At 47.0% G+C, this 20,329-nt stretch overlaps 1 protein-coding gene and 1 pseudogene across 17 annotated transcripts in view; one reads left to right on the top strand and one right to left on the bottom strand.

The window, feature by feature from the left end:
* EPB41L1 (erythrocyte membrane protein band 4.1 like 1) overlaps positions 1–20,329 on the bottom strand; it is a 117,341-nt gene that overhangs the window by 42,586 nt on the left and 54,426 nt on the right. For all 17 annotated transcript variants that reach the window (XM_016148356.2, XM_016148358.2, XM_016148355.2 and 14 more), the window contains 5 exons: positions 9,025–9,215; positions 7,943–8,107; positions 5,801–5,905; positions 5,190–5,232; positions 1,962–2,037 (listed from right to left, as the gene is read on the bottom strand). In XM_016148356.2, coding sequence (XP_016003842.2) covers positions 1,962–2,037; positions 5,190–5,232; positions 5,801–5,905; positions 7,943–8,107; positions 9,025–9,201 — 566 coding nt within the window. In that variant the 5' untranslated portion in view covers positions 9,202–9,215. Of the gene's footprint in view, positions 1–1,961; positions 2,038–5,189; positions 5,233–5,800; positions 5,906–7,942; positions 8,108–9,024; positions 9,216–20,329 lie in introns of those variants that run through there.
* Positions 7,356–7,473, top strand: LOC118610267 (annotated as a pseudogene).

Raw genomic sequence — 20,329 nt, forward strand, 5'->3', positions numbered from 1 at the left:
TTCCTCCACGGACATACAGCAATGCATGTGGTTTTGATTCACGGGTGTTTCTGACATGTGCACGGTATCAAATCCTGCATCCGATTCTACAGCCTGCTCTTTCACACCCAACTATGCGCCTTGGAGCCCTTCCCAGGTTAGCACAGGGGACCTGACCTCATTCATTTTAACCTCTGGACAGCACGTCCACAGCCCGGACGGACCCGTCTGCCAGTGTTTTCTCAACACTTTTTATTTTGCCTCTAGGTCTAAGTGAATTGTCTAAAAATAAATTGGTTTAAAAAAAAAAAAAAAGTTTCCGACCACTAGGCTTTTATGCACACTTGGATGATTTTACAATTTTTAGAACCACTTAAAACCATTTTTATTGCGTTTTTACTTATACTGTATTAAAATTATTTTTTTTCAGTCCATTCTCTACCAGTGATGCCTCCTTGCCCATTTTGCTGTACTACGCCATTTTTCTTTCAATTGTCTGTTTCTTTTTCTTTTAAGTGGCTTTTACTTAATATAATATTTACTGCTCGTGATATTATTTTGCAGTCTGAAATGAAGCTCTGGTAAAAAAGTGCATGCAGCCTCAGTGTGTGCTGGGGGCCGAGGCACAGGCAACCCAAACATCGCAGGCACCGAGGGTAGACACATGGGCATTGTGTTCAAGTCTAAAAATTCGGAAATCACTGCCAAACACTCCAACTAATATCGTATTTCAATCCATTTGTCATTTCGACCAGTTTATTTGGGGCCTGAATATTTTTGACCGTATCACCCCATCCCCTGGGGCCATCCATGCTGGGTAAGGCTAACTTCCCTCCTGGGGTCCCTGGAAGCCTGAGGCCCAGGGACTGGAACAAAGAGAGACACCAGTGAGCAAAACCAGAGGGACAGGGGCTGAGCTAGTCTGAAGCTCTCAGCCCTCTTGGAAATGGAGCTCAGATCCTGCTGCTGAATCCTCGCTCCAAGCCGACCTCAGGGCTAATGAGGCCAAGGCCTTTGCCCAATCTATTCCAGAGACAACTGTCTTATCTCTCAAGGCCAAAGTTGGCATCTTGACCTTGGACCCTTGCCTGGCAAATGGGAAGCTGAATTAAGGAGGGACCCAATGGGAGAGAGGGGGGCTGGCTCAGCACCTCCCCTCCTGTAGGAATAACCCCAAGCCCACTTATTGTTGGTGGGTATGAAGAGGATAGTACTTGAATGATACAGTCCCAGGATATCATGAAGTGAGACTACCTCTTTGGAAGGGATTTGGATAAAGAAAAAGGCCTCTCCCTATCCTAAAGGGTGCTTTGCACTTCCTTCCAATCTTCAAGGCACATTGTTTACTGGCCTTGAGGCACAGTGAGACTGCACATGTAATCCATGTGCACCCTAGCAGCTGGGCTTGCCTCCATGGAGGGGGTCACATGCCTCATCTGATCCCCACACACCTGATGCGCACACAGAACTGACCAAATTCCTGCATGTAAAGGCATCTGCATTCAACTCTCACCTTATCCCCAAAGTTGAAAACTGGTGGTCCACCCAGCACATCAGATCTTCAGATGTATTTGGCTGGTCCACCCAGAGACGACCCATACCATATATATTTTTTTTTAAAGTCTGAATTGCTAACATTTAAAAATTATGGTTTTTTTACTTTCAAAACTCTAGCTCCACTTCAACAATCAGGCCCAATTCCCATATGGCCGTGATTGCCCAAGCTGAACTGCTTTAGATGGCATCTGTCCTCTTGAATTCACATTGGCCCCCACTGATCCCTGTAACACCGCCCCTCTGAAGTCAAGAACCAGTTGCCATCGACCACTGTGTCGGCATCACTTTCTCTTACACTGAGCCAGCCTCCTTCGTTTATGTCATCTGCCTGGCCTCAGTAGGCACCTAAGTTTGCAACTTCCATCACATACCACTCCATGTCTCCCACGGCCAGCACACCTGCCCCTTCTCTCCACAGCCCTCACCTTGTGATGTCTTCTGTCAGCTGAGCAGGATCAGGGGGGTAGAACTTGACTGTGAAGGCAAAATTCCAAGGGCTGCCTGAGAGAAGAAGATAGAGGAAAGATCAGAAAGGCTCCATCGCCCCAGTGGGCTATGAACCATCCTATTAGCAATTTTCAAAGTCTTCTCATATCTATAATCTCAAGACAATCCAATCAGGGAGTATGGAACATTATTCCCCCTTGACAGCTGAGAAAACTGAGGCCCAGGTTAAGAAACTTGTGAACAAGATAGAAAGGAAACCATGGTGTACGCCATACTCACCATTAATTACTTTACAAGCATAGCTTCATTACACCTTGCAACAACAACCCTATGAGTAAATCCTGTGATTATCCCCACTTTGCATATGAGGACACTGAGGCCCAGGCAGTCAAGCGGCCAACCCGAGATCACCTAGCTAGGAAGAGGCGATGCTGGTGTTCAGACCCAGGTCACCTGGCTCTAGAGCCCGTGTTCACTCCTCTACACCAAAGTCTATGCCATAAGATGTTAATGGGAAGACAAGAAATCTAGAAAGTATCACATTGAACAGGTTTCGGACTTCTCACAGCCCTGACTCTGCCATTGTAAATTGTACTTCTTTAAAAGGGACATGTGATCAAGAGTTTCCAAAACTTATTTGACCTGCTGTATCCATTTTTTATAAAGCAGATTAATGTTCCCCAAAACACTCTGAAAAACTCTGCCCTATATCATTTTAACTCCATCTCAGATGGCAGAATTGGATAATAAATAAGACCTAAAAGGCAAATATGATGGATTAAAAGCAACAAAGAACATTTCATAGGGATGTTAACCTCCATATTTAGATGTGAAAAATTAATGGTACCTATATAGAAGGTAGAGAGAAATAAAGGCTGGGGTTTTAGCTAGAAATAAGCTCTGCAAGCCCAGAGAAGAGATGACCACTTAGGAAAGGGAGAAACTGTTGGTGGTGGGGAGACGGGGAAAGAGATAGAGAGGAGGTGTTGACGAAAGGCTACAATCCAGAACCACGGTGAGACCACGGCCGGGATCTTTCCAGCTTCATGCTCTAAAAAGGCCCCCGACAAAGTGAGAAAGCAAGGCCCATCCAGGGCTAAGCAATGGTCATGAAGGGCCAGAGGCCACGCGGTCACTACCATCCTTGTCCCTGTGGTCATCATGATCTTCACCATAGAGGTGTCATGTCTCCAACACTTACTAAGTGCTGGTCTCTTGGTTTGCTAAGAACGTTGCATGTATGTAGAGGAATTTAACCTTCATAATGATCCTGAGGTTGACTTTCCTTTATACAGATGAAGATTTTGAGAGGTTAAGCCATCTCCCAGGGTCACTCAGCTAGTCAGCAGTAGAAAACAGGGGTCTAACCTCTCTGGTCATCTGATCTCAGAACCCAGGCTCCTGACCACAGCTGACTCCTCGGAAAAAGCAGCCTCAAGGGGAAACAGTCCCTGTCTCAGAAATAACAACAATAATAAATAACAGCAACAACTAATACATACTGGATACTACTTGTGAAGGTATCGTTTTAGGTGTTGTATATATGATAACTCATTTAATCCTTCCAATAACCCTAACAGTAAGTATTGTCATTACTCCCACTTTACAGATGAGACTGAAGCACAGGACAGTTAAATTATACAAGAAGTAGTAATGGAGTCAGGAATCAAATCCAGACAGGCTGGTCTCACTGTCTCTCCTTTTAACCACCACGCCATACTGCTTAAGGGAAGCCACGACTATGTGCCAGCTACTGTCCACAGATACGTCATTTAACTGCCACCTCCACCTTGTAAGGCAGGAATCACTAATCCACTTGCCAAGGAGAAGCAGGAGTGCAGAGAGGTGGGGGAGTTGCCCCCAGTGCCCTAGGTGATGGGCACAGAGATTTGGGAGGAAGCATAGCCAACTCTGAAGACCAAGACACAAGGATTTGTGGTGTCTCCTTCAAAAAGGCTGTGGGACTGTCTCAAAGAAAGAGAGAGAAAAAAATTTCTCCATGGGGGTTCCAGAAAACAGAGCTGGAATGAAAGGGTGAAAGTTACAGCGGTGGGGACACAGACTGTGGCTCTACTGAAGGAGGTAGCACTGCTCCCGACTCCCTTCCCTGAGGAAGGAGCTGAGACTCCATAATGCTGACAGCTGCTTCTCTCCTTACCAAGCTCCTGGTCCTTCTCAAACACAATGCATTGCATATGTTCTGATCCTTTCAGGCATGAGAACCAGGCCTCCCAGCCAGGCTGGGGCTCCTAGAGACAGCCTGAAGCCCAGGCATCGGACCCTGTCAGCTCTAGAGCCGTGTGCTCCATTCACGTGCCTGCCTTTGTCTCCAACTGACAGGAGCTACAGGAAAATTCCTCGAGCCCCCTCCCCCCATCCCACAGAGTCAGCAGGCATCCCTGGGCCCAGCTGCCTGCTGTCATGGCAACAGGCTCCACAATAGCTTTCAAGCCCTGGGACCAGAGAGTCCAAGCAAGAGGAAGGGTTGCCTAGGCTCCAGGTCTTCACCTACTGCTTGGCTCCTGGCTAAGGCCACCTACCTCCACCTTCGGCATTTGAAGGCTGCCCTAACCTCTCCCCAACACAAAGGACAGGTTGTCAGCCTGCTCATGTGCCTTCACCTCAGGCCTTGCAGGACGGTGCTGGGAAACCAGGACTGAAGACCTGCCTCAGCCAATTCCTTGCTTTGTGACCTTGGGCAAATAACTGCCTCTCTCTGGACCTCGGTCACTCATTGTTAAATATAGGAGATGGCCAGGATCAGGGGTGGGCCTAACTTTCTGCTGACACGTTAACGCCTATCAGTTGGAAGTGGCCTGGAGTGTTGTGTGGGCAACTATTCTAAGCTGAGTCAAGGGTCACTGATCACTGAAGCCTTCACCAGCCCTGGCAGGAGGGTGGCTGTTTTCAGGCCATCAGTTTGCCCCCTTACCCTAGACAACCCTGCAGGTCCTTCCTTGTGCTACATCCTGAAGACATCTGTGTTCCCTCTGCTAACCTGCTCCGTGACTCCAGACAGTCCGGGCCTGAAGCTCATCTGCTATAAAACAATGCCCTGCCTTCCCTCAAGGTCTTCAAAGAGAAACAAATGAACTCATGGGTCCGATGCGCGTCCCAAAGTAGGAGGGAGCCACTCGGCTGCAGCCCTCATTTCCTGGAGCACCTGCCCACCCTCCACCACGGTCCCAGCCACCGCACCCACTCACTCCGGATCTGCTTCTTGATTTCCTTGGACGGGTCCAGCCAGTTCTGCAAGAGAAGACAGAGTTCTTTAGAGGAAAGGTGGAAAAGAGGACCCGGATGGGGCTAGGACAAACATTTTGAAATGGCCCACTGACAACCCATGACTAAAGTTTTGGGCCCTTTTCTCTGGGACTGAGAAGGGAGGGAACAAGGCCTAGACTCACCACCAGGCTTGGGACCCGGGGCCCTGGGGCTGGCATTGCCTCGAGAGAGCACAGAGAACAGCTGGTACAGCTGTGGTGGGACTGGTGGGAAGGAGGAAACTCAGACAGGAGCCTCCTGCAGGTGGGGGGAAGTGCCTCAGTTTCCCCAGGGAGCCATACCATGGCTCTCCAGATAGCCATCTGGAGGCAACTTGCAGGTCTCCAAGAAAGGGCTGGGGGGTGGGTTGGAGACAGAGAACCGAGGACAAACGGCTAAACTTTGGTGCCTGATGAAGATCTGTGCCCAAACCAAAGGCGCTTAACAAAGATTTGCGCACTGACGGGATGCCACCAAGACTACGTGGGCCTATGGTGAGAGGTCTCCCCAACAGCAGGCTTCCCCTGCCAGCCGTGCTCCCCAGCCCAGGTACCTTCTGGCTGTCAGCGTCACAGAAGGTCAAGCCAAAGTAGTCCTTCTCCAGGAGGTTGAGGTGCTCACAGACCAGGTCAAAAAGCACCTGGCCCCGGCCATGTTTCTGAAGAGGAGAGCAAAGCTGCCGTGAGGCCAGAACATCCCTTAGGATGGGGTGAAAAGACACCCCCAGCTCCACCGCAACAACTTAAAACCCCCAAAGAGCCTTCCAGCATCTGGATGACAGCACTTCTGCCTGACCCTAATGCCCAGGGCATCAACTGCCTTCTTCTAAGTCATGTTGGGGTCCTCCTAGACCTCAGACCTGCTATGGGTGGAGGCAGGGAGTTGGAGTGGGTATATGTGGGGAGGCTGACTTCTCCTTCCTTTACGACAATTACGAGGAGGCTAACTTGGACCCAAGGAGCAGACAATAAAAAGTCAAAGCTTTGGGTATGAGGACAGAAGAGCCTCCTGAAATGCCACATGGTCCCGGGACTCAGGGTCACAGCGTGACTGCCCTTCCCTGGGCCTTCCTTTATACTAAGTCTGAGTGAAATCTAGCATAGCCCAGCCCAGCATCCCCCCAACCTGGGAAGCAAGTGAGGTTTCACAGGGGCTCGTGGGGCTTAAATTGGCCTCCACTGGAAGCAGCACTGTTTGAGCCACCTTTTCTTCCCACTCCCACACACCCAGGCTTGGTACCTCCCTGAACATCAACCGGGCCTGAGGGTTCAGAAGGACAAAGCCCAGAACCTGGCTGGACACCCCACGGGGGTGAAGAAAACCACCAATAAAGGGATCACAGGACAGGGGCAGTGAGAAGCAGCCACTACTCAAAAAGGCAGAGGTCTCCAGAGAGGATGAAGTCCCTGCAAGGTCTGGCTAGGTCACAGAGGCCGGGGCCAGGTCTGACTGTGGAGAGTGGCTCTGGGAAGCCAGGATCTCCCTGAGCTTGGAGGAGCCCTTCAGAGAGAGTGGGCCTGGCCTCAGACACACCCTCTACTCTCTTCCGTGACAGGCTGAAACTGCATCTTGGGGCCAGTGTAGGTAGTAGACAAGAGATAGAAGAATCCCCTTCCTTTTGCCCAGAAGCAGGCAAGGTGTTCATCCTGAAATCTTCCTACAGAAGAAATAAACATTAAAAAAAAATTAACCCCTGCAAAGAGGGACTTAGCCTCCCAGGGCTCAGAAGTAAGACGTGTCCCTAAAGACCAGGGTGAGGGGGAGAAAGGCAGGTGGCTTCTGTAACTCTAACTTTCAGCAGTAAGGCCACCCTCTAGACTCTTCCATACACACAGAGAGGGCCAGAAATGGTGTCTAGACTGGGAGAGGACCTCTAAGGGGGTGAGTGAGAGTTCAGAATTAGGTTGGGAGTCTGAACCTACATAGAAAAGGGAGATGCTAAATGTGGGTAGAGAAGGAATGACCCCAGAGAGGGGGCACCTGCCCTGACACCCACCATGGGACAGGACCAAGCCACAGGGTTTATATGTGGCCTGGATGAGTGTGTCCTTCCAATGGGCTGCCTCCCTATGTCTGGGGGACAGCCTTACCATGAAAAACTCACATGGGTCTATGCCATGCCACCCTGAATATGCCCGATCCCGTCTGATCTCAGAAGCTAAGCAGGGTCAGGCTTGGTTAGTACTTGGATGGGAGACCACCTAGGAATACCAGGTGATGTAGACGTAAAAAAAAAAAAATACTAGAGGTGGTGTGCCCTGGATAGGGAGATCCACAAGGTAAGACCCTTCTCTCCACCCAATAAATACATAAAAATGATTCTAGTTGAAACATAGGTATCTGTTGGGTGAGACTGAAGAGCCCAGTTCCTAGGCCTACAGGGCTACAGATTAGCCCTTCTATGGTGGCTCCTTGCCAAAGTACAGCTACCCTGAAAAACCTTTTCCTGGCGCCAGCCTGGTGCCTTGTCTAATTCTATTTGCAATCATAACAGCCCTCTCTGGGCCTTGGTGCCACCATCTGTACAAAAGAGAGCTTGTCAGGTCATCTCTCTGGGATGCTGCAGTAGGTCTAGGACTCCATGAAGAATGGATGCCCTCTGGCTTGGCCCAGGCCAAGTGCACACAGAAGATGGCTAGCCGGCTTTGAGGCCAGCTGGCTAGGGATGGGGAACATGGTGGTGGGTGCTCCCTACCTCCACTTCACACTCATACTCAGAGGCATCGAGCAGAGTGACTCGGCAGATGGCACTCTTGTATTTCTTGGCAATCTTCTGGGGCGACTTCTGGGCCTTGCTGGGCGTGGTCCTCTCTGAGAGGCCATCGGCCTCCCCGTAGTCCTTCTCCTCCATGTCTAGGCTCTGTAGGTCCAACCAGGGGAACAATTTGGTCAGTGGACTTGAAACCATAGCCTTTCATCCAAATGAGATGTAATAAGGAGGCAGCTGAGGCTAAGATGGCCCCCAAAATGAGAATCGCTGCCCTCTAAGGTCCCTGGGGTGATCGGGGTCTATGGTGGGTGTGTGCAAGAGGAGAGCCAGAGCTTCTGTGTGCAGTGGGGTGGCTCCTGCTGCTGTGGACAGCCTCTGCAGGTGGGAGCATCCCATCCGGTGGCCAGAGCTGTCTGTCTCCCTAGAATAGTGCTTACGTTATCGGGGCGTCCATCTGGTTCCTCCTTCTTGGTCTGTAACTGAGTCTAGCATGAGGCTGGGGACTTGTGGACTGATCTCATAGAGGGAAGGGAGGTCAGAGCCCTGCCATCTAGTCTTAACTCTACCACTGGCACACTCGACCCTGGCCAAGTCCCTGCTCTTTCTGAGCCTATCGGAGTTAAGGGAGGTGTGAATTCAATGGATAGGTGATTCCTTGAGTCCCTTGTAGCTTTAGTGTGATGAATTTTGTTCTGGGGTCACATTGGGCTTACCAAGCTAGACTGGACAGGCTCAAAGGGAAGGAAAATAAGGTTGAAAGAACATGGGTTTTCGAACAGATCTAGATTCAACTTTCACCTCTGTCACTGTATAGCAATGTGACTTTGGATAACTCATTTCATCCTGCTCAGCCTCAGTTTCCCCAAATGTAAAGTAGGGAAATAAATAGCTACTCTCTTAAGTTTAGGAGAATTAACTATAAAAATGAACACAATGCCCCTGGCACAATGCTTGGCCTATAACGGGCCAGTAAGAAATGTTCACTTCCTCCTTTCCTCCTTCCTAAGAACTGGCCCAGGAGGACCGGCTAGGCAGGAGGCGGGAGGCCCATGCACTCGGGCACACACCTGTTCAGCAGGCCGAGTATCCTGTTGGGGCAGATGCTTCTCATTGGAGTTGGCCTCCGGGTGGCTGTGGCCTGCAGGAGTCACAGGGGTGGTTGTGGCAGCAGCAGCCTCAGGCTGCTGCGGAGCCTCCTCCTGAGCCTTCTTCACCTCAGAATCAGGGCCTGTCTCTGTTGTCATGGTGACCAGCACGCCTGCATTGGCATGAAGGAGAACATGTGATAGGGAAAGGGGCAGCAGTGTTGTGACAGAACAGAGCGAGAGGGGCAGGAACCACGTGCAGAGAGAGACAGATGGAGACAAATGGACAAAGAACCACAGAGAGAAGGAAGGAGGGAGGAAGGGAGGGAGGGGCAGAGGAAGTAGGCATGGGGAAAGAGTCATGAGAAGTGAGGGGTTAGTCATGGCAGCTGAGGTCACAGACTCCTCCCTCCTAACTTTGTGTCTTTATAGTTCCTCCAATCTCTTGTCCCAGGTCTGGAATGTGGGCCCTTCCTAGGGACAATGTGAGTCTCTCCGAAGAGCTCCACTCTGCCAAGAGCACAAGGGAAAGTCAGTGATTACCTCCCGGTAGGGCCTCGGCCAGCCTGTCTGTCCAACCACACAGCAGGGCCCCACTCGGCTACTGGCACAAAGTAGGCCCTCAATAAAGGACAGACGAACTGAACTCAGCCAAAAGAGCCCGGGGCTCCAGGCCCTCCCAGAACTGACTTGGGCAGGCTCCTCATGCTCCAAGCTTTAATATTCCCTGCTCCACTGACTTCATAGGGATGTTGTCAGGACGGATCCAAAGAGTAAGACAGGAAGGCAGTCTTAACAAACAAGTAGCCCTAACGACGTCGATAGAGGTCAGGAAAACTGGGTTCAGGCCTCAAGTCAACCACAAATGAAGCAGTCACTTCACCTCTCTAGGACTCATCCAACAAGCAAAGGACTTAGAGAAGTTATCTCTGGGACAGGTTATTCTTATCATTTCTCCCTTGGAGCAGGAAATGAGATGTCACAGAATCTAGAACCTATTGACCAACTATTCTCTGGAATAAGCAAACTTCAATGAGAAAAGGAGAGAGAATGGTATGGTCCCACTTTCGTATTAAAAAAAATAATAATAATAACATCGACAATACGTCTTTGTGTTTGTACACACGTAGTAAAAGATCTAAAAGGACACTCACCAAACTGTTTAAGAGGGGTTAATAATTCAAAAGTGGATAAAAAAAAAAAAATGAGAGAGTTCCCTGGGGTAGGATAAGAGAGGGAACTTGATCTCTTTAAACACTTTGAAATTACTGGTATAATTTTAAATATACATATATAAATTTTTTTTTAACTCGCAAGTTGGGTTTTTTTTAAGAGGGTGAAAGCACCCATTTTGACCCCAATCAGTGGATCTTCAAAAAAAGTTTTGAACTAAAACCCGGAGAACAGAGAAATGGGCAGGAACCCTCATCCCTGAGTCTAGCGACTTCCCCCAAATCCATCTGTAACTTACAGGACCCAGTGCTGACGCTGTGCCAGGACATAAATGAGTCAGGTCAAGACTAGACCTGGTAGGTCCTTCCCTGACGCCATCCACCATGGAAGGCCTCTGATGGGCAGACGAACCGACACTGGGTCCACCCTTCAAGGGGCACATGCCACTGTCCCTCACTTCCTTTTTGTTATTCAGTTTCTCTCCCTGCATTCGGAGGGAGGCGGGGGGAGTACCGGCATGGCTCAAAGTAAAAACACTAGGCAGAAAGTCAGGGGCACTGAGCACCCCAATAAGACACATGAGAGCTCTGGAGCACTGGGCAGATCACCAGCATCCTTAAACTCCACTGCGTAGATGCTAAGTTGGACGCTTTGGAAACTGGAGCTCGTAGCACAAGTGAAGGGTTTTGTTGTTAATGATGCTGCTCTTAAGATGTGAGATGAGGAGGAAGGGAAGGCCCTGGTCCACACTGCCTCATTCCCACCCAGAAATGCTTGCCACTCGTGTCATTACCCTGGGCTTTACGGGGATAACTTAAAGCCAGAGTTAAATAAAGGCTCTCTGCTGACTCTGTGCCAGGACACAAAGTGACAAGAGCTGCTCCAGGGGAGCTCACAGCCTTGTAGTCAAACCGAGATTTGTCTACCTGGCTAAGAATCTCTTCTTAGCCTGCACTGGAGGAAACCGGCCATTGTGCTAGGTATGTCCTATAGGGAAGAACCCTTAAAATAAATGCCTACTTAATTTTGCTTCAAAAAGGAAGAAACAAAGAAAAGACCACAGACTAATCTGTATGTTTTTGCTGCAAGAAGCAGAATCCACATGACCCTCATGGGCTCAGACAGCTCAGAGGCTCTGCTGTATCTACTCTTCCTCTCTGCTTCAGTCTGGTTTCAGCCCATATTCTCTGAACCTTCCTGGGTCTGCATCTTCTTGCAATCTTAAATAAATATTCCAGTCTTCCACTGCCCAGGTCTCCACAGAGCCTGCTGGCAGTGAAGGCCTGGTGTTAGAAAAACCACAGATGAGAGGAGGGGCCGGAAGTCTTTTAAGATAATTTGATGTCTTCTTCTTTTACAGGTGAAACCCAAAGAGTAAAAGAGACTAGAATGACAGTCATTTGTCCTCAGATAGGTTTTCTCTGGCCCCTCCTCCCCACAGCCCTCCCCACCCAGCCTCCTGACTTGACTCCCCGGATCCTAGCTCCGGGTCCATTCTTCTTTCCACTGTACTTGCTGCCTCAAGCAAACGTCAACAGAACCTCCTCAAAGGTCCAAGGAGGTGGCATAAACCATCAACAAGTACCAGAGCCGGGGCTACTTATAAAGGATGGCTCATCCACTCTAGAGAGTTAAAAAATATATATATATATGATGGAAAAAAATCACGAAAATATATGAATAAAAAAGCATAATACACAACAGTTTGTAGAGATTGACCCTATTTTGATTGATATATATATATATACAAAGATACAGAAAATTCAGCAAAGTATTAACTAAGGTTGTTTCTAGATAGCAAGAGTAAAGATTATTTTTTCTCCTTTCTGTTCTCAATTTTTCTACTGTACTTGGAGACTTCTTGATTTAAAATATTAGAGGTTAAAAAATAAAATTTTCTAATGCACATGGCTTGGTATGACAGGATAAGAAAAAGAAAGTCTGCTTAACTTAAAAATATTATTTTACTAATTAAAAATAAAAATAGCATTATTATATTTTAAAACCTAGGATGAGATCCTTCTTTATTTCATAAGTCCAGGGATAATAGCATAGTTTTCCCACTAGGCCACAGAAAGCAAGCCAAGAACCTGGCTGTGACTTCTGCTACAGCCAGTCACGTGGGCACAGCTCTGTCCAAGCCCAGGTCAGAGCAGACTGATGGAGCCCGCTGGGCAGCCAGAATGGCCAAACACTACAGGGGACCCAGAGAGAAGCATGTGCCGATTCCCATGGAACTCACTGCAATATGGGATGATGATGATCACCCAGGGAATGATTAAACACTGGGAATGACATGACTTTGATTTGCTAGTATATCTTCCTTTCAGGCCCTCGAAGATTTTGGAGACCCAGTAATAGAGAACACAACCTGGAGTTCTCAAAGAAGGGTAGAAAGTAGAAGATGAGATAGAGTCAGGTTTTTTAAAAAAGAGAATTTAGACAGGAGATGGGAGGGAGGGCATTTGGGCTCAGTGATCATGAGAGCAAATGTAACAGGTAGTGCTGTGCCAAGGACGGACAGGAAACCTTTATATCCTGACAAGTAAAGGAGCTGGGGGTGGTGCAGGTAGTCTTGCGGGAGTCAGAAGCGTGACTCTGATGGAAAGGGCAGGACTCCCATTACTGCGTGCCACTGTCAGGGACTTCCTGGTCATCTCATGGACCCCTTGAAGGGCAGCAGGACAGGGGCAGATCTAAGTCAGGCAGACCCAGACCTAAAGCCTGGCTTTGCCATTAGCTCACTCTGTGACCTTGGTCAAGTGACTTCACTTCTCTGAGTTTAGGTTGCCTTGTCGAGAAAACAGAGATATGTTTCCCTCCCTCTCAGAGTGATGATGGAGACTGAGGAAAATAACATTGAGAGAGGGCTTAGCATGACTTGCACCCCATAAAACAACCCTGAGAAGGTCTGTAATTATAAGCAGTAATGGGAAGCCGCAGTGGGGAGTGGCCTGAGAATGAGGAATTCAGAAGTGCCCGCCCAGAACAGATGGAGAAAGAGATGCTCTAAGAGACAGAGGCCAGCAAGGCCTGACTGATGACACTAATATATGAAAACCAGAATGCACAAGATTAGCAAAGAGAGAGGTCAGCCAGAGAAGTCAATGCTGACAGTGCCTATGCCAGCCCTGTCTGGAGGAGGAGGGCCCAGTGAGGCCCAGCATGCTCACTTGGCCAAATGGGGGCCAGCCCCACAGGCTGTCTGCATCTGATGCTCTTAAACATTGCAACCACCTGCTGGCTTGCCCTCCAGGGCACTAAGAAGCCTTCGCACACTGTGGCTTCCGATCTGGGTGGCCTGCCAGGAGAGGGGTCCTAGCCCAGCTGAGGCAATATCCACTTGGCCTGCTGCTGTACCACTCATTAAAAATGAGTGGACAGGTTTCTATAGCAGGCCTTCCAGCATGGGTTAGCATGAGTCGGCATCCCTGGGTCCAGTAACTTAGATTTGTTTTTTTTTTTCTCTATTCCCACAGCCACTGCTCAGGTCTGAGCCACTCTCAGCTCGTCCCCGCATGGGGCATCAGCCTTCTCCATGGACTCCCTGTGGCTACTTGGGCCCTCCTCGGGTTTATTCTTCACAGAGGAACCACAGGACCTTTTCAAAACTCCAATTGGGTGCCCTCTTAAAAACCTCCAATGACTTCCCGTCAAAAGAAAACACAAATTCCTTATCAAAGCTACAGGTCTGTGCACATGGCCCCTGCATCAGCTCCCACCACTACCTGTACCTTACTGCCACCATTACCGTGAGCCTGTCACGCCGGCTTTCTGTCTGCTTCTCAACCATCCCAAGTTTGTCCCTGCCATGGGGCTTTGCCTTTAAATGGCGCCCTGCATGGACAATGGGCTTGCTTATCTCCCATGTCTCTGCCGTCACAGCTCATACACCTCAGATCTCAGTCTATGCACCCCTGGCCGCTCTGTCTAAAATGGGACTCTCCCCCTTAGTTTTTTTTTGGTTACAGAATGCTGATTTTTTTTTTTTTTTGCCATTATAACCATTTTTAAGTATAATAATTCAGGGACACTAATTACATTTGCGATGTTGTATAACAGTCACCACTACCTATTTACAAAATTTTTTACCACTCCGAACAGAAACTCTGTACCCATAGTAACTATCACAAACAGAATTTATATTTATTGATTGATTTACCTATTTGTTTCTCTTCCTCCTCTAGAATGTAAACCCATAAAGGCAAAAATTTATTTGTCTCATTCACCATTACTCCCAGGGCTTAGTGCAGTTTCAATAAAAAACAACGAAGCTAACATTTATAGAGTTTGCTATTTGCCAGGCACTGATCTAAGCACTTTATATCAATTAACTCATTTAATCTTCATAATAACCTATAATAGATACTCTTAGAGATAATAATCTCTACTTCACAAAAGAAGAAACTGAAGCACTGAGAAGTTAGGTAACTTGCACAAGATCATACAGATAGTATATAGCAGTGCCAGAATTTAAACCCAGGGGTCTGGTGTCAGATAGATGGGTTGATGGACAAATGGACGAACACAGGGGTAATGGGTGGATGGAATACCAATGAGACAATTTTTAAGTTTTCTCAACTAGGGGCCAGAGACCCAGACTGCATTCACCTCAGGAGCCTTTCTGGCTACCAGCCAACCAATCTGCCCTGATGACTTAGCTCTTAAGCACCGGATTTTTCCATCCAAACTCCTGATATTATTATCCTTATTTTACTGATGAGGACATGCAGGCCCACAGAGGCATACCAGTTTACCCACAGTCACAAGGTTCTGCCAAGTCTCTTTGACTCCCAAGTCCATCTCACCACATAGCATTTCAGCAGCTGCAAACGGGTCAGTCCTGTACTAATTTCTGCCAGGGGTGAGGCTGGCTATGGAAAAACTTCCCAAGATTGAAAGGTAAATACACTGCGAAAAGCTGAACTCAGATCAGGATCATTGCTTGTTCTACTTCCTATCTGATGGGTCTTGGGCTAGCCACTTCCCCTTCCTAAGCATCATCAGTTTCCTCATCTGCGAAACAGGGATGACAGACCCTGTCCTCCCACTATAGAGATGGGCCATATAGATAAAGGATGCTACAGAGAAGGAAAGCACTTTGAAATGCAAAAGTTAAAGTCACAGTAAATGCAGGGAGAATATGTTATAGACGTTTATACCAGAAGCATGTCTTTGCATGCACGTGCATCACGGTGGCACAACATGAGGGCACATGCAGCCACGTATGTCCATGGCCGTGAACAATCACTCCCTAGACAGCAAGGCTGTCTCTTCTAAAGCTTGGACACTGATGCCGTTTGCCCAAGCATTTTTAGAAATTATGAACCGGACAGAAATTAATGGTAGGAAAGAGCTGACAGAGAGAGAAATGGCCAAGGTGCAGAAGACACCAAAACACCGAGAATGTGAGGCAGAAAGTGCGACTCTTCCGCTTTGAATGATGTTTTGATAATCATGGGTACCAAGATAACTATTCTTTCTGGGGAGTCAGGGGACACATCTTCCCCATCCCCCTATAACCATTCATTCTGGGCTGTTCGTCTCCGTTTGCAGCCCCAGATCCATGTCCTGTTCAAAGAAGTGAAAAGCTAACCCCTTGAAATGTCCCTTGAGCTTCCTTGCCTGCTGACTTCTGGCTGGGTTTGGCCATTGGGAGGCACTAGCAGGAGGTCAGAGGGTGGAAGGAGAGAGAGGTCAGGGGATGTTTTCCCAACTTCCCTCCCTGTGGTCCTGACAGTGGCTTAGCTCCTCTGTGAAAGTTCCGTGCACAAGCCCACCCATCACTGAATTCTGGGAATGCTGTCCCCTCCCTCTGTTCATTCAGGCAGAGAAGAAGTAACAGCTTCTGTCACTATTAGTTTGTGGGTACCCCCTGTAGGGTCCTTTAACCCTTCCCACACCTTTATTGCTAACTAACTCAGTTGAAGCATCAGAGTGGAACTCCATTTTCTGCTAAAATCTGACAGATACACCTCCTGAGACTTAATACAACATGAATTAAAGAAGGAGGGAAGGAGAAATCTGGGAAGAAGCAGTATAATCTAGAGGTCAAGGATAAACGGGAGACAAGGAGACCTTGAACAAGTCCTTTAACCTCTCTGTGCCTGTGTCTTCATCTGTAAAATCGTAACGATGACCTTGCCTACCTCACAGGTTTACTGGGAAATTGAATCGGATCATGCCTATGAAGCACTTAACATTTGCCCAAACCCATATTTATGCTCAAGAAATATTAGGTATTTTCACCTTCGGTATTAAGTCTAAAGGCTGAAATGTTAACAACAGTATTCCCTTGGAGAAAGAATTACCAATCTTATTTTCCTTTTTATGGAGTTCTCTGTGTTTTGCCATATTTCTACTATGAACACATGTTACTTTTGGAGTCAGAAAAAAAAAGGAGAGAAAAGAAAAGACTGAGAGAGAGAAAGAGAGGGAGAGAGGGAGAAGGAAGAGAGAGAGAGAGAAAGAGAGAGAGAGAGAGAGAGAGAGACTGACTCTGACTATTAAGACTTATCTTTCCCTCTGGAGATGATGTTACTTTCCATTGGGATTTCCCCAATACAGAACATTTACTTCCTCAAGTGACAATATCCAGGTGGATGTGAATGAAATGACTGCCTATGATGAGGAGGAGAGATGCAGGCTAACAGAGCTGCTTCTGGGGCCCTGTGCCACTCTCCCAGCCAGGCGTGGGAGCCCTCGATGGATGCGAAGGGGTTGAAATGGGAGCTGGGCGCGTAGTGGCTCTTACTGCCTGTCAGGTCCGACACAGCAGTGGGGAGATGGCAATTTGTCAGAGGCTTGTGGTACCCATGGGCACCTCATTAAATAAAATCAAGCAACGTGGAAAGCCTGCCACCCATGAGCACTGGCTTATTGCCCAAAGGTTTCACATGCCACCACAGAGCCACATACTGATGTGCAGTTGTGGGCTGGGGACCACGTGACATGCCCAGAACTGCAGAGTAACAGCATCAGAGAGGAGAAATGCCTCCCGTTTGGACCACACTGATGATTGCAGAGACAGACAGAGACTGCCCTATAGCCGGGCAGCTTCTGAGAGCCAGGCTATGAGCTGGCTCTCTTCCAGGCGTTGTCTCATTTGAGCCATGCAAGAAACAAATGGGGTAGGTGGGCTTGTTCCGGCCCCGACCCCGGCCAGATTGGCTGGCCAAGGTCACCCAGCTAGTAAGATTAGGTACAGCCAGGACTACCACCCAGGTCTGCTGGCTCATGGTCCCATGTTTTTCCCCCTCAAACCTGCTACATCCCACGACCTTCAACTTGCTGTCAACCATGTAACCAAAGTTACCGTTGCTCTGGATGTAGAAATAATAACAGCAGTATCAACCCCTCCCACATGCAAGGCGCTTGACAATTTAAAGGATCCTTTTATAATCATGATTTCACATGGGCCTCACTGATCGGCAGTTGGTGAGGGGGAGCACTGAACGACAGTTACAAACATGGGCTCTGGATCAGAGTTCGAATCCTAGCTCCAGTGGCTTGGGGACCTTGGGCAAGTTATTCAACCTTTCTGAGAGCTAGTTTGAGCATGTAAAATAAGAATAACACCCCCTACACCTCAAAGGCCATTTAGTGAGAATTAAATGAGAAAATGCACACAAAGGTCAATCTGCTGCTGTGTTTGCTCAAGTGGGAGTGATGGCTCCCATCAGTAAGGCTGTCACAACCATATAGATGAAAAAACTGAGGTCTGGAGAAGGTAAAGAACTTGTCAAATCTCAAAGAGGATTTTATGAATTTGACCTCAACGGCAAAGGAAGTAAAAGCAAAAATAAACGAATGGGACTACATCAAACTAAAGCTTCTGCTCAGCAAAAGAAACCATCGACAAGATAAAGAGACAACCATCCAAATGGGAAAATATATTTGCAAGCAACACGTCCGATAAGGGCCTAATAGCCGAAATATACAAAGAATTCAAATGACTCAGTAAGAACAAAAAAAAAAGGATCCAATCAAAAAATGGGCAGAGGACCTGAACAGACACTTCTCCCCAGAGGACATACAAATTTCCAACAAATATATGAAAAGATGCTCAACATCGCTAGCTATTAGGGAAATACAAATCAAAACCACAATGAGATACCATCTCACACCTGTTAGAATGGCTATAATCAACAGGACAACCAATAACAAATGTTGGAGAGGATGTGGAGAAATAGGAACCCTCGTACACTGCTGGTGGGACTGCAAATTGGTACAGCCACTATGGAAAACAGTATGGACGTTCCTCAGAGATCTAAGAATTGATCTACCATATGATCCAACAATCCCTCTACTGGGTATTTACCCCAAAGACTTGAAAATTCATATCTATAAAGATATTTGCACACCGATGTTCATAGCAGCATCATTCACTGTGGCCAGGACATGGAAGCATCCAAAGTACCCTATGATCAATGATTGACTAAGGAGCTGTGGTACATATATACAATGGAATATTACTCAGCTATAAGAAGAGATGAAATACTGCCATTTGCTACAACATGAATGGAACTCGAGATAATCATGCTAAGCGAAATAAGCCAGACAGAAAAAGCTGAAAATCACATGATATCACTTATATGTGGGATATAAACCTAAAAGCAACAAATGAGCAGGACAAAAATCAGAGACTCATGGACATGGACTATAGACTAGTAGTTATCAGAGGACTATAGAGTAGTGGTTACCAGTGGGGTAGGGGAGGAGAGGGGAGGTAGACGAGGTAAAGGGGGTCAAATACAGGGGGTAGAGGGAGGGCGAAGTAGATAAAGGGGATCAAATATACGGTAGCTGAAGGAAACTGGACTTTGGGTGGTGAACACACAATAGAATATACAGATGTCAAATGATAATGTACACCTGAAAATTACAGGATTGTATTAACCAATGTTACCCCAATAAACTTAAAAAAAAAAAAAAAAAACTTATCCAAGGATACTCAGAGTGTAACCAGCAGAAGGGCCTAGGCGGCCACTTAGAGTATCCGAAGAGAATTTGAAATTTCAGAGGTGAGCTTTATACTGGGGGAGAGTAAGAGGGGTTTCTCTCAGACCTTGGCACCCTCCGAGGGTGACAGAGACAGGGAGACCTCCCAGCAGGCCAGCCCTCCACATCCTTGCCCCTCAGGTGCCACTGAGAAGGGAGGAGAGGAGGGAAAAGGAGAGGGAGAAGAAGCAGACCTTCCCCGGCACCTGTCATGAGCTCCCAGTTTCTGACTCTTTCTCTCACTTGATTTTCTTTAATTGTTTAAACACTATTAGAGTTCACTGTCAGCTTTTTTTAGATTAGAGTCAAATTGGAAACAACTTCCAATGTCCATCAACAGGGGGCTGGCCAAATTAATGGGGATTTATATATTACCTTACTTATAAAATTATTGCATACCTATTGTGAACATTTTTTGAGACAGACTTTATATATACTGACATGAAAAGATATCGATATATCATTAAATGAAGCAATGCAGGTTGTAAAACAATAATACAATTTATGAACCTGTTCTGGTATGTATGCTTATGTAGTCATAGAAAATATTCTGAAAGGATACACACCACACTGTTATCGTTGGCCACTTCTAGACAAAAGATTTTGGGTGGGGAACCAAGGAGAAAATACACTTCTGAATTAGGATTTTTCACATATTTCTTCTGTAATTAAAACTAAAATAAATAAAGAAATATAATATTTTTAAAGATTTCTTTTGGTCAGTCTTACTTACTTCCCACAGTACCTGCTGTAACTCTATTTCTGCCTGTTCTCTTCCAATCTCTATCATCATATCTAATTTTACAGCACTTTAATCTCAGTTCTCAAAATTTTATGGGTTTTTTTTTCCATTTAATATTAACTGTATCAGAAATATTTCCATATTTTTATATCATCATTATCATCATAGCTAATATTCATGGCTGCTACACTAATGTGTTAGTCACAATGCTAAGAGTTTACATGCCTTAAATCATTTAGTCTTGATGACAATCCTAAAAGGAAGTACTTGGACTATTCGCATTTAGATGGGGAAATTAAAGCTTAAAAAGATAAATTGATTTGCCAATACCCTACCATTAGTAAGGACAAAAACTAGACTTGAGCCCTGGTC

Source organism: Rousettus aegyptiacus, unplaced genomic scaffold (genome assembly GCF_014176215.1).
Source record: "Rousettus aegyptiacus isolate mRouAeg1 unplaced genomic scaffold, mRouAeg1.p scaffold_m13_p_12, whole genome shotgun sequence".
Classification (NCBI taxonomy): Eukaryota; Metazoa; Chordata; class Mammalia; order Chiroptera; family Pteropodidae; genus Rousettus; species Rousettus aegyptiacus.